Here is a 16,132-nt window from a genome sequence, read left to right as displayed (position 1 = left end):
CTCTGATAAACCCCACATCCCTCACTGTAACACTCTCTGATAAACCCCACATCCCTCACTGCAACACTCTCTGATATAACCCACATCCCTCACTGTAACACTCTCTGATAAACCCCACATCCCTCACTGTAACACTCTCCGATAAACCCCACATCCCTCACTGCAACACTCTCTGATGAACCCCACATCCCTCACTGTAACACTCTCCGATAAACCCCACATCCCTCACTGTAACACTCTCTGACAAACCCCACATGCCTCACTGTAACACTCTCTGACAAACCCCACATCCCTCACTGTAACACTCTCCGATAAACCCCACATCCCTCACTGCAACACTCTCTGATGAACCCCACATCCCTCACTGTAACACTCTCCGATAAACCCCACATCCCTCACTGTAACACTCTCTGATAAACCCCACACCCCTCACTGTAACACTCTCTGATATAACCCACATCCCTCACTGTAACACTCTCTGATAAACCCCACATCCCTCACTGTAACACTCTCCGATAAACCCCACATCCCTCACTGCAACACTCTCTGATGAACCCCACATCCCTCACTGTAACACTCTCCGATAAACCCCACATCCCTCACTGTAACACTCTCTGATGAACCCCACATCCCTCACTGTAACACTCTCCGATAAACCCCACATCCCTCACTGTAACACTCTCTGATAAACCCCACATCCCTCACTGTAACACTCTCCGATAAACCCCACATCCCTCACTGCAACACTCTCTGATGAACCCCACATCCCTCACTGTAACACTCTCCGATAAACCCCACATCCCTCACTGTAACACTCTCTGATAAACCCCACATCCCTCACTGTAACACTCTCCGATAAACCCCACATCCCTCACTGCAACACTCTCTGATGAACCCCACATCCCTCACTGTAACACTCTCTGATAAACCCCACATCCCTCACTGTAACACTCTCTGATAAACCCCACACCCCTCACTGTAACACTCTCTGATATAAACCACACCCCTCACTGTAACACTCTCTGATAAACCCCACATCCCTCACTGTAACACTCTCTGATAAACCCCACACCCTCACTGTAACACGCTCTGATATAAACCACACCCCTCACTGTAACACTCTCTGATAAACCCCACACCCTCACTGTAACACTCTCTGATATAAACCACACCCCTCACTGTAACACTCTCTGATAAACCCCACATCCCTCACTGTAACACTCTCTGATAAACCCCACATCCCTCACTGTAACAGTCTCTGATAAACCCCACATCCCTCACTGTAACACTCTCTGATAAACCACACACCTCACTGTAGCACTCTCTGATAAACCCCACATCCTCACTGTAACACTCTCTGATAAACCCCACACCCTCACTGTAACACTCTCGGATATACCCCACACCCTCACTGTAACACTCTCTGATAAACCCCACACCCTCACTGTAACACTCTCTGATATAAACCACAACCCTCACTGTAACACGCTCTGATAAACCCCACCCCTCACTGTAACACTCGCGGATATATCCTACTCTCCCTCACTGTAACACTCTCTGATAAACCCCACACCCTCACTGTAACACTCTCTGATATAAACCACAACCCTCACTGTAACACGCTCTGATAAACCCCACCCCTCACTGTAACACTCGCGGATATATCCTACTCTCCCTCACTGTAACACTCTCTGATAAACCCCACACCCTCACTGTAACACTCTCTGATATAAACCACAACCCTCACTGTAACACTCTCTGATAAACCCCACACCCTCACTGTAACACTCTCGGATATACACCACACCCCTCACTGTAACACTCTCTGATATACGCCACATCCCTCACTGTAACACTCTCTGATATAAACCACATCCCTCACTGTAACACTCTCTGACAAACCCCACATCCCTCACTGTAACACTCTCTGATAAACCCCACATCCCTCACTGTAACACTCACTGATAAACCCCACATCCCTCACTGTAACACTCTCTGATAAACCCCACACCCTCACTGTAACACGCTCTGATATAAACCACACCCCTCACTGTAACACTCTCTGATAAACCCCACACCCTCACTGTAACACTCTCTGATATAAACCACACCCCTCACTGTAACACTCTCTGATAAACCCCACATCCCTCACTGTAACACTCTCTGATAAACCCCACATCCCTCACTGTAACAGTCTCTGATAAACCCCACATCCCTCACTGTAACACTCTCTGATAAACCACACACCTCACTGTAGCACTCTCTGATAAACCCCACATCCTCACTGTAACACTCTCTGATAAACCCCACACCCTCACTGTAACACTCTCGGATATACCCCACACCCTCACTGTAACACTCTCTGATAAACCCCACACCCTCACTGTAACACTCTCTGATATAAACCACAACCCTCACTGTAACACGCTCTGATAAACCCCACCCCTCACTGTAACACTCGCGGATATATCCTACTCTCCCTCACTGTAACACTCTCTGATAAACCCCACACCCTCACTGTAACACTCTCTGATATAAACCACAACCCTCACTGTAACACGCTCTGATAAACCCCACCCCTCACTGTAACACTCGCGGATATATCCTACTCTCCCTCACTGTAACACTCTCTGATAAACCCCACACCCTCACTGTAACACTCTCTGATATAAACCACAACCCTCACTGTAACACTCTCTGATAAACCCCACACCCTCACTGTAACACTCTCGGATATACACCACACCCCTCACTGTAACACTCTCTGATATACGCCACATCCCTCACTGTAACACTCTCTGATATAAACCACATCCCTCACTGTAACACTCTCTGACAAACCCCACATCCCTCACTGTAACACTCTCTGATAAACCCCACATCCCTCACTGTAACACTCACTGATATAAACCACACCCCTCTCTGTAACACTCTCTGATAAACCCCACATCCCTCACTGTAACACTCTCTGATATAAACCACACCCCTCACTGTAACACTCTCTGATAAACCCCACATCCCTCACTGTAACACTCTCTGATATACCCCACATCCCTCACTGTAACACTCTCTGATAAACCCCAGATCCCTCACTGTAACACTCTCCGATAAACCCCACACCCTCACTGTAACACTCTCTGATATAAAGCACACCCCTCACTGTAACACTCTCTGATAAACCCCACATCCTCACTGTAACACTCTCTGATATAAAGCACACCCCTCACTGTAACACTCTCTGATAAACCCCACATCCTCACTGTAACACTCTCTGATATAAACCCCACACCCCTCACTGTAACACTCTCTGATAAACCCCACATCCCTCACTGTAACACTCTGATATAAACCACACCCCTCACTGTAACACTCTCTGATAAACCCCACATCCCTCACTGTAACACTCTCTAATATAAACCACACCCCTCACTGTAACACACGCGGATATATCCTACGCTCCCTCACTGTAACACTCTCTGATATAAACCACACCCCTCACTGTAACACTCTCCGATAAACCCCACATCCCTCACTGCAACACTCTCTGATGAACCCCACATCCCTCACTGTAACACTCTCCGATAAACTCCACATCCCTCACTGTAACACTCTCTGATATAAACCACACCCCTCACTGTAACACTCTCTGATAAACCCCACATCCCTCACTGTAACACTCTCTAATAAACCCCACATTCCACGCTGTAACACTCTCTGATAAACCCCACACCCTCACTGTAACACGCTCTGATATAAACCACACCCCTCACTGTAACACTCTCTGATAAACCCCACACCCTCACTGTAACACTCTCTGATATAAACCACACCCCTCACTGTAACACTCTCTGATAAACCCCACATCCCTCACTGTAACACTGATAAACCCCACATCCCTCACTGTAACACTCTCTGATAAACCCCACATCCCTCACTGTAACAGTCTCTGATAAACCCCACATCCTCACTGTAACACTCTCTGATATAAACCACACACCTCACTGTAGCACTCTGATAAACCCCACATCCTCACTGTCACACTCTCTGATATAAACCACACCCCTCACTGCAGCACTCTCTGATAAACCACACTCCTCACTGTAACACTCTCTGATAAACCCCACATCCTCACTGTAACACTCTCTGATATAAACCACACCCCTCACTGTAACACTCTCTGATAAACCCCACATCCTCACTGTAACACTCTCTGATATAAACCACACCCCTCACTGTAGCACTCTCTGATAAACCCCACATCCTCACTGTCACACTCTCTGATATAAACACACCCCTCACTGTAGCACTCTCTGATAAACCCCACACCCTCACTGTAACACTCTCGGATATACCCCACACCCTCACTGTAACACTCTCTGATAAACCCCACACCCTCACTATAACACTCTCTGATATACCCCACACCCTCACTGTAACACTCTCTGATATAAACCACAACCCTCACTGTAACACGCTCTGATAAACCCCACCCCTCACTGTAACACTCGCGGATATATCCTACTCTCCCTCACTGTAACACTCTCTGATAAACCCCACACCCTCACTGTAACACTCTCTGATATAAACCACAACCCTCACTGTAACACTCTCTGATCAACCCCACGCCCTCACTGTAACACTCTCTGATATACGCCACATCCCTCACTGTAACACTCTCTGATATAAACCACACCCCTCACTGTAACACTCTCTGACAAACCCCACATCCCTCACTGTAACACTCTCTGATAAACCCCACATCCCTCACTGTAACACTCACTGATATAAACCACACCCCTCTCTGTAACACTCTCTGATAAACCCCACATCCCTCACTGTAACACTCTCTGATATAAACCACACCCCTCACTGTAACACTGTCTGATAAACCCCACATCCCTCACTGTAACACTCTCTGATATAAACCACACCCCTCACTGTAACACTCTCTGACAAACCCCACATCCCTCACTGTAACACTCTCTGATAAACCCCACATCCCTCACTGTAACACTCTCTGATATAAACCACACCCCTCACTGTAACACTCTCTGATAAACCCCACATCCCTCACTGTAACACTCTCTGATATAAACCACACCCCTCACTGTAACACTCTCTGATAAACCCCAGATCCCTCACTGTAACACTCTCCGATAAACCCCACACCCTCACTGTAACACTCTCTGATATAAAGCACACCCCTCACTGTAACACTCTCTGATAAACCCCACATCCTCACTGTAACACTCTCTGATATAAACCCCACACCCCTCACTGTAACACTCTCTGATAAACCCCACATCCCTCACTGTAACACTCTGATATAAAGCACACCCCTCACTGTAACACTCTCCGATAAACCCCACACCCTCACTGTAACACTCTCTGATATAAAGCACACCCCTCACTGTAACACTCTCTGATAAACCCCACATCCCTCACTGTAACACTCTCTGATAAACCCCACACCCTCACTGTAACACTCTCTGATATAAACCACACCCCTCACTGTAACACTCGCGGATATATCCTACTCTCCCTCACTGTAACACTCTCTGATATAAACCACACCCCTCACTGTAACACTCTCTGATAAACCCCACACCCCTCACTGGAACACTCTCTGATAAACCCCACATCCCTCACTGTAACACTCTCTGATAAACCCCACACCCTCACTGAAACACTCTCTGATATAAACCACACCCCTCACTGCAACACTCTCTGATAAACCCCACATCCTCACTGTAACACTCTCTGATATAACCCACATCCCTCACTGTAACACTCTCTGATAAACCCCACATCCCTCACTGTAACACTCTCCGATAAACCCCACATCCCTCACTGCAACACTCTCTGATGAACCCCACATCCCTCACTGTAACACTCTCCGATAAACCCCACATCCCTCACTGTAACACTCTCTGATAAACCCCACATCCCTCACTGTAACACTCTCTGATATAAACCACACCCCTCACTGTAACACTCTCTGATATAAACCACACCCCTCACTGTAACACTCTCTGATAAACCCCACATCCCTCACTGGAACACTCTCTGATATAAACCACACTCCTCACTGTAACACTCTCTGATATAAACCACACCCCTCACTGTAACACTCTCTGATAAACCCCACATCCCTCACTGTAACACTCTCTGATATAAACCACACCCCTCACTGTAACACTCTCTGATAAACCCCACATCACTCACTGTAACACTCTCTGATAAACCCCACACCCCTCACTGTAACACTCTGATATAAACCACACCCCTCACTGTAACACTCTCTGATAAACCCCACACCCTCACTGTAACACTCTCTGATATAAACCACACCCCTCACTGTAACACTCGCGGATATATCCTACTCTCCCTCACTGCAACACTCTCTGATAAACCCCACATCCCTCACTGTAACACTCTCTGATATAAACCACACCCCTCACTGGAGCACTCTCTGATAAACCCCACACCCCTCACTGTAACACGCTCTGATATACCTCACACCCCTCACTGTAACACTCTCTGATATAAACCACACCCCTCACTGTAACACTCTCTGATAAACCCCACACCCCTCACTGTAACACTCTCTGATATAAACCACACCCCTCACTGTAACACTCTCTGATAAACCCCACACCCTCACTGTAACACGCTCTCATATACCTCACACCCCTCACTTTAACACTCTCTGATATAAACCACACCCCTCACTGCAACACGCTCTGATATCCCTCACACCCCTCACTGTAACACTCTCTGATATAAACCACACCCCTCACTGTAACACTCTCTGATAAACCCCACATCCCTCACTGTAACACTGATAAACCCCACATCCCTCACTGTAACAGTCTCTGATAAACCCCACATCCTCACTGTCACACTCTCTGATATAAACCACACCCCTCACTGCAGCACTCTCTGATAAACCACACTCCTGACTGTAACACTCTCTGATAAACCCCACATCCTCACTGTAACACTCTCTGATATAAACCACACCCCTCACTGTAGCACTCTCTGATAAACCCCACATCCTCACTGTAACACTCTCTGATATAAACCACACCCCTCACTGTAGCACTCTCTGATAAACCCCACATCCTCACTGTAACACTCTCTGATATAAACCACACCCCTCACTGTAACACTCTCTGATAAACCCCACATCCTCACTGTAACACTCTCTGATATACGCCACATCCCTCACTGTAAAACTCTCTGATAAACCCCACACCCCTCACTGTAACACTCTCTGATATACCCCACACCCCTCACTGGAACACTCTCTGATATACGCCACATCCCTCACTGTAACACTCTCTGATAAACCCCACCCCTCACTGTAACACTCTGATATACCCCACACCCTCACTGTAACACTCTCTGATAAACCCCACCCCTCACTGTAACACTCTGATATACCCCGCACCCCTCACTGTAACACTCTCTGATATAAACCACACCCCTCACTGTAACACTCTCTGATATAAACCACACCCCTCACTGTAACACTCTCTGATATTAACCACACCCCTCACTGTAACACTCTCTGATATACCCCACACCCCTCACTGTAACACTCTCTGATATACCCCACACCCCTCACTGTAACACTCTCTGATAAACCCTACACCCCTCACTGTAACACCCTCTGATATACCCTACACCCCTCACTGTAACACTCTGATATACTCCACACCCCTCACTGTAACACTCTCTGATATACCTCACACCCCTCACTGTAACACTCTCTGATATACCCCACACCCCTCACTGTAACACTCTCTGATAAACCCTACACCCCTCACTGTAACACCCTCTGATATACCCTACACCCCTCACTGTAACACTCTGATATACTCCACACCCCTCACTGTAACACTCTCTGATATACCTCACACCCCTCACTGTAACACTCTCTGATATACTCCACACCCCTCACTGTAACACGCTCTGATATCCCTCACACCCCTCACTGTAACACTCTCTGATATACCCCACAGCCCTCACTGTAATACTCTCTGATATACCCCACACCCCTCATTTTAACATCTCTGATATACCCCACACCCCTCACTGTAACATTCTCTGATATACCCCACACCCCTCACTGTAACATCTCTGATATACCCCACACCCCTCACTGTAACATTCTCTGATATACCCCACATCCCTCACTGTAACATTCTCTGATATACCCCACATCCCTCACTGTAACACTCTGATATACCCCACACCCCTCACTGTAACACTCTCTGATATACCCCACACCCCTTATTTTAACATCTCTGATATACCCCACACCCATCACTGTAACATTCTCTGATATACCCCACACCCCTCACTGTAACATTCTCTGATATACCCCACATCCCTCACTGTAACATTCTCTGATATACCCCACATCCCTCACTGTAACATTCTCTGATATACCCCACACCCCTCACTGTAACACTCTCTGATATAAACCACATCCCTCACTGTAACACTCTCAGAGATACCCCAGACCCCTCACCGTAACACTCTGATATAACCCACACCCCTCACTGTAACACTCTCTGATATACCCCACATCCCTCACTGTAACTCTCTCTGATATACCCCACACCCCTCACTGTAACACTCTCTGATATACCCCACATCCCTCACTGTAACTCTCTCTGATATACCCCACACCCCTCACTGTAACACTCGTGGATATATCCTACTCTCCCTCACTGTAACACTCTGATAAACCCCACACCCTCACTGTAACACTCTCTGATATACCCCACACCCTCACTGTAACACTCTCTGATAAACCCCACCCCTCACTGTAACACTCTGATATACCCCACACCCCTCACTGTAACACTTTCTGATATACCCCACACCCCTCACTGTAACACTCTCTGATATACTCCACACCCCTCACTGTAACACTCTCTGATATACCCCACACCCCTCACTGTAACACTCTCTGATATAAACCATACCCCTCACTGTAACACTCTCTGATATAAACCACACCCCTCACTGTAACACTCTCTGATATACTCCACACCCCTCACTGTAACACTCTCTGATATACTCCACACCCCTCACTGCAACACTCTCTGATATACCCCACACCCCTCACAGTAACACTCTCTGATATACCCCACACCCCTTATTTTAACATCTCTGATATACCCCACACCCCTCACTGTAACATTCTCTGATATACCCCACATCCCTCACTGTAACATTCTCTGATATACCCCACATCCCTCACTGTAACACTCTGATATACCCCACACCCCTCACTGTAACACTCTCTGATATACCCTACACCCCTCACTGTAACACTCTCTGATATACCCCACACCTCTTATTTTAACATCTCTGATATACCCCACACCCCTCACTGTCACATTCTCTGATATACCCCACACCCCTCACTGTAACATTCTCTGATATACCCCACATCCCTCACTGTAACATTCTCTGATATACACCAGGCCTCTCACAGAGAGAGTATTATATTTGACAGCCTTTTAATGGGGATGTTACAGAGACTGCTTTCACTCAGAGACTAAGAGGTGAAGATTTCCCTGATTTTACAAACCTCTTTGTTCTTGATTGAAAAAGTGACGTTTTGGAGACTCTGATTGTTGCTGGTAATCGTGGCTGTAAGCACGTCCGAGTTCAGCTGCAAATACTCTGTTCCATACTTCTTATTCTCCATTTCCAAATCATCAGCATCCAGTATCGATTCCATCTGTGTGTAGGCGATGAAGGAAACAGCTGCAAAATCTGTCAGGAGGCAAGGTCTGTGATGTTACTCCAAGCCCAAAACCTGTTGTACTTGGGGAGAAGGGAAATTGCTGGCACAGAGCTCCTGAGCTTTGAAGTATTACTTTAAGGAGCACAAACCATGCTTCCTTGGCTCGGTTGGTAACACGCTCCTTGCTGAGTTCGAAGGTTGTGGGTTCAGCTCCCACGAAGTTGCCTTTTATGTCATCGCTATTTGTGGGACCGTGCTGCGTTCTGTTTGGCTGCTGCGTTTGCCTACAGAAGAGTGGTTACACTTCAAAGGTACTTCATTGACTGCAAAACATTGCGGCACGTCCTTTGGATGTGAAAGGTGCTATGTAAATGCAAGTTCATTAACCATATTTCGGGAAGGATGAGCACCAGCTTTGCTCTATCTGCTCCGAGTGGCTGAAGGGGGTTGTTTTGGGGGCATCAGTTGGTGAAGGGAAATTCAGGTAGCGAGTCCCAGAAGCGCTTGTCAAGAGGAAGAAGAAGGCTTATGTTAGGATGAGACGTGAAGGCTCAGTTAGGGCGCTTGAGAGCTACAAGCTAGCCAGGAAGGATCTAAAGGGAGAGCTAAGAAGAGCAAGGAGAGGACACGAGAAGTAATTGGCGGATAGGATCAGGGAAAACCCTAAGGCTTTCTATAGGTATATCAGGAATAAAAGAATGACTAGAGTTAGATTAGGGCCAATCAAGAATAGTAGTGGGAAGTTGTGTGTGGAATCAGAAGAGATAGGGGAAGTGTTAAATGAATATTTTGCGTCAGTATTTACAGTAGAGAAAGAAAATGTTGTTGAGGAGAATACTGAGATACAGACTACTAGGCTAGATGGGATTGAGGTTCACAAGGAGGAGGTGTTATCAATTTTGGAAAGTGTGAAAATAGATAAGTCCCCTGGGCCAGATGGGATTTACCCTAGGATTCTCTGGGAAGCTAGGGAGGAGATTGCAGAGCCTTTGTCCTTGATCTTTATGTCGTCATTGTCGACAGGAATAGTGCCGGAAGACTGGAGGATAGCAAATGTTGTCCCCTTGTTCAAGAAGGGGAGTAGAGACAGCCCTGGTAATTATAGATCTGTGAGCCTTACTTCAGTTGTGGGTAAAATGTTGGAAAAGGTTATAAGAGACAGGATTTATAATCATCTTGAAAAGAATAAGTTCATTCGCGATAGTCAGCACGGTTTTGTGACGGGTAGGTCGTGCCTCACAAACCTTATTGAGTTTTTCGAGAAGGTGACCAAACAGGTGGATGAGGGTAAAGCAGTGGATGTGGTGTATATGGATTTCAGTAAGGCGTTTGATAAGGTTCCCCATGGTAGGCTATTGCAGAAAATACGGAAGTATGGGGTTGAAGGTGATTTAGAGCTTTGGATCAGAAATTGGCTAGCTGAAAGAAGACAGAGGGTGGTGGTTGATGGCAAATGTTCATCCTGGAGTTTAGTTACTAGTGGTGTACCGCAAGGATCTGTTTTGGGGCCACTGCTGTTTGTCATTTTTATAAATGACCTGGAAGAGGGTGTAGAAGGGTGGGTGAGTAAATTTGCAGATGACACTAAGGTCGGTGGAGTTGTGGATAGTGCCGAAGGATGTTGTAGGGTACAGAGGGACATAGATAGGCTGCAGAGCTGGGCTGAGAGATGGCAAATGGAGTTTAATGCGGAAAAGTGCGAGGTGATTCACTTTGGAAGGAGTAACAGGAATGCAGAGTACTGGGCTAATGGGAAGATTCTTGGTAGTGTAGATGAACAGAGAGATCTTGGTGTCCAGGTGCATAAATCCCTGAAGGTTGCTACCCAGGTTAATAGGGCTGTTAAGAAGGCATATGGTGTGTTCGCTTTTATTAGTAGGGGGATCGAGTTTCGGAGCCACGAGGTCATGCTGCAGCTGTACAAAACTCTGGTGAGACCGCACCTGGAGTATTGCGTGCAGTTCTGGTCACCGCATTATAGGAAGGATGTGGAAGCTTTGGAAAGGGTGCAGAGGAGATTTACTAGGATGTTGCCTGGTATGGAGGGAAGGTCTTACGAGGAAAGGCTGAGGGACTTGAGGTTGTTTTCGTTGGAGAGAAGGAGGAGGAGAGGTGACTTAATAGAGACGTATAAGATAATCAGAGGGTTAGATAGGGTGGATAGTGAGCGTCGTTTTCCTCGGATGGTGATGGCAAACACGAGGGGACATAGCTTCAAGTTGAGGGGTGATAGATATAGGACAGATGTGAGAGGTAGTTTCTTTACTCAGAGAGTAGTAGGGGCGTGGAACGCCCTGCCTGCAGCAGTAGTAGACTCGCAAACTTTAAGGGCATTTAAGTGGTCATTGGATAGACATATGGATGAAAATGGAATAGTGTAGGTCAGATGGTTTCACAGGTCGGCGCAACATCGAGGGCCGAAGGGCCTGTACTGCGCTGTAATGTTCTAATTCTAATTCTAATTGATCCCCACTTGAACAAAGATATCAGGGTCTAAACACCTGAAGTCTAATTGGAATGATAAAGGGGTGCAGCAAGTACACGTGCCAGGGATGGACTATTCGGCAATGGCACTTTGGAAGTCTTAAATGTAACACCAATATTAAAGGGGCTGGCACAAGAGGAGTCCAAGATTGACTGCAGTACAACCTGCCCTGAAACACTTGTACAGGTAATGGTTTTAGAACACTGAGCTGAAAGGATAGATTTTTTTTACCATGAATGTTACTGATCAAGGATATTGAAGACACTTTGGGTAAAAACCAAGGTCAGGGGCTATGAAGCAATGGTTTTCCTAATATGATGGAACTGAGTGTCAGAATATGAGTTGTTAATGAGCAAAAGACCCCAATAGCAAAGATGAGTTGGTTGACGGGAGGGCCCAGGTTGTGAAGAATCAGGAAATTATATCATAAGGAAATGGTTCTGACAAGAAACAATGCTTGTATAAAAGATCCAAGGAAGATGCCTGATATGGTGTGGGGCATGCTTCATGAATGAAAACATCTTTTCTGGCTCAGAGGAAAAGAAAAGAAGAGCAGAGAGACCAAGTAAGCACCAGATAGACAATGTCAAGTGTGAGGAAGCACTGAGAGTAGCAGTGGCACAGAATGTACTCTGGGTGGGGAACTTTAATGTCCATCACCAAGAGCGGCTCAGTAGTACCACTGCTGACCAAGGTGGCTGAGTCCCGAGAGACATGGCCGACAGACCGGGCCTACGGCAGGTGCTGAGAGAACCAACAAGAGGGAAAAACCTACTTGACCTCATCCTCACCAATCTACCCGTCGCAGTTGCATCTGTCCAGGACAGTATTGGTAGGAGTGACTACCGCACAGTCCTTGTGGAGACGAAGTCTTGTCTTCACACTGAGGGTACCCTCCATCGTGTTGTGTGGCACTACCACCATGCTAAATGGGATAGATTTTAAACAGATCTAGCAGATCTAACAGATGAAAACTGGGCATTCATGAGGCCATCTGCAGCAGCAGAATTGTATTCAACCACAATCTATAACCTCATGGCCTGGCATATCCCTCACTTTACCATTACCATCAAGCCAGGTCATTAACCTTGGTTTAGTGAGGAGTGCAGGAGAGCATGCCAGGAGCAACACAAGGTATACCTAAAAATGAGGTACCAACCTGGTGAAGTTACTATACTGGGCTACATACATGCAAAACAGCAGAAGCAGCATGCTATATACAGAGCTAAATGAGCAACAGATCAAATTCAAGCTCTGCAGTCCTGTCACATCCAACTGTGAATGGTGCTGGACAATTAAACAATTAACTGGAGGAGGAGGCTCTACAAACATTCCCATCCTGAATGATGGGGGAGCCCAGCATATCAGTGCACAAGACAAGGCTGAAGCATTTGCATCCAGCTTCAGCCAGACATCCTGAGTGGATGATCCATCTCGGCCTCCTCCTGACATCCCCACCATCACAGATGCCGGTCTTCAGTCAAATCAATTCACTCCACGTGATATCAATGGCTGAAGTCACTGGATACAACAAAGGCTACGAGCCCTGACAACATTCTCGCTGTAGTACTGAAGACTTATGCTCCAGAACAAACCACACCCCTAGCCAAGCTGTTCCAATACAGCTGCAAGACTGGAATATAACCAACAATGTGGAAAATTGCCAAGGCATGTCTTGTCCACAAAAACCAGGACAAATCCAATCTGGCCAATCAATCAATTCTCAATCATCAGCAAAGTGATGGAAGGGGTTGCCAACAGTGCTTTCAAGACGCACTTATTCAGCAATAATCTGCTCACCGATGCTCGGTTTGAGTTCCATAAGAGCCACTCGGCTCAAGACCTCATTATAGCCTTGGTCCAAATATGGACAGAAGAGCTGAATTGCAGGGGTGAGGTGAGAGTGACTGCCCTGAACATCAAGGGAGCAATTTGACTGAGTGTGGCGTGGGAATGAGATCACAATAGCCATGCATTTTAATGTACCTCATTGTTTGTGGGATGAGCACACAATGGCCGGAATTTTGCCACTGTTGGCGGCTCAGATTTCGGGGAGGTTGAAGCGGGTGAAGAGCTCACTCCCACTCCGTGCCTCGCTGCTGCGCGTGAGGGAGCCAATTAGCGGCGTATTTCTGAATGAAAATGTCGCCCGCGGGCAGGAGGCTGAGCGTCGGCAAGGGTGGGCGAGAGCCTGAAGAGGTTGCTGAAAACCATTTAAAAGGGCTTTCAGCAATCTCTGTGGCTCTGAGAGGCTTACCTGCAGCAAGGAGGATGCTGGGAGGAGCAACTGCTGCAAAGAAAAAACAAGAGAATGAAGGTGAAAGGACTGGAGGAGGACTGAAAGTGCCCACCAAGCCAACTTTGAGAAAAATCAGAACCCCACCTAGAACCTGCTTGCAGCAATGGAAGTGAGAAGTAGCCACTTGGCCCCCCTGCTTCTCAGAGGACTACTTACATGTCCTCCTCCAGGCGCCTGAGGCAAGCAGGGAGATCCTCTTCCCATCCGACGGAGTAAGGAGGCCTCCCGGGTCACCAAGAAGGTTGCGCTGGAGGTAGCGATGAATATGAAGAGAGGTTGAGTAGATTGAGATTATTTTCATTAGAAAGACGGAGGTTGAGGGGGGACCTGATTGAGGTGTACAAAATCATGAGAGGTATAGACAGGGTGGATAGCAAGAAGCTTTTTCCTAGAGTGGGGGATTCAATTACTAGGGGTCACGAGTTCAAAGTGAGAGGGGAAAAGTTTAGGCGGGATATGCGTGGAAAGTTCTTTACGCAGAGGGTGGTGTGTGCCTGGAACGCGTTGCCAGCGGAGGTGGTAGACGCGGGCACGATAGCGTCTTTTAAGATGTATCTAGACAGATACATGAATGGGCAGGAAGCAAAGAGATACAGACCTTTAGAAAATAGGCGACAGGTTTAGATAGAGGATCTGGATCGGCGCAGGCTTGGAGGGCCGAAGGGCCTGTTCCTGTGCTGTAATTTTCTTTGTTCTTTGTAGCGGAGGAGATCAGCAGCCACGGAGTAGTTAGGAGGACATGGCCCCAGTGCTGCAAGCGGGTGAATGACCTTCTGCCCTCTGCCGGGGTAAAGGGCATTCCGCTGCCATCTCTTCTTTTATGTGACACGGGAGGGTCAATGGGTGCTGATGCTCCAAGGTCGAAACCATCCATGGCCAGTGATTGGCTGCTATTCAGACTGCCTGAATAGTGCTGGCCATCTGTTACGATTTGTGTACTGAGCTATTTACCATACATTCGCATCTGATTTACATTGCTTGCACCCACCTCAGGCACAGACAACAGAAAAGCAGATACAGGAGGTGCAAGGGCAGTCCTAATTTACTGGAGAATGAAGGGAACAGATCAGTCTAGTTTAAGGTGATGGTAGCATAGTGCGAATGTTACTGGACTAGTGAGCCAGAGGCCTGAACTAGTGCATGAGTTTGAATCCCACCATGGCAGCTGGGGCAATTTGTTAGGGATTGGCAATAAATGCTGGCCTTGCTAGCGACACCCACATCCCTTGAACGATTAAAGAAAAATCTCCACTTTTCCTCCGTGATTTGTGTTTCGGCTGCTATTTGGGATTAATGCAGAAGAAAACTACCAGAAAAGATTAATTGAATCCCTATGCTCCATGAAGGACTGAAGGTGAGTCCTGTTCAGTTCAGGCTGGGTTGGAACCATGACGGAACAAGGTCGATTTGCACAACTTTCAACTTTTTGCATTTTTTAAGGTAGCCGTGAAACTTCCCATAGGCTCAACCACTTACATAAATAAGAAAAACAACTTATAGTTCCTTCCTTTAACAAAATAAAATGTCCCAAGGTGCTTCAGACGAGTGTTACCAAACAAAATTAGACACCAAGCTATCA

The 16,132-nt window shown here is 47.0% G+C and overlaps 1 protein-coding gene across 5 annotated transcripts in view; it reads right to left on the bottom strand.

The window, feature by feature from the left end:
* Nucleotides 1–16,132, bottom strand: part of LOC137355620 (putative adhesion G protein-coupled receptor E4P) — a 153,954-nt gene that overhangs the window by 104,712 nt on the left and 33,110 nt on the right. For all 5 annotated transcript variants that reach the window (XM_068020968.1, XM_068020967.1, XM_068020969.1 and 2 more), the window contains one exon: nt 9,611–9,798. In XM_068020968.1, the coding sequence (XP_067877069.1) occupies nt 9,611–9,798 (188 nt within the window). The remainder of the gene's footprint in view (nt 1–9,610; nt 9,799–16,132) is intronic.

Source organism: Heterodontus francisci, chromosome 43 (assembly GCF_036365525.1).
Source record: "Heterodontus francisci isolate sHetFra1 chromosome 43, sHetFra1.hap1, whole genome shotgun sequence".
Lineage (NCBI taxonomy): Eukaryota > Metazoa > Chordata > Chondrichthyes > Heterodontiformes > Heterodontidae > Heterodontus > Heterodontus francisci.
Note: the sequence above shows the minus strand (reverse complement) of the source record. Positions and strands in the feature narration are given on the sequence as shown.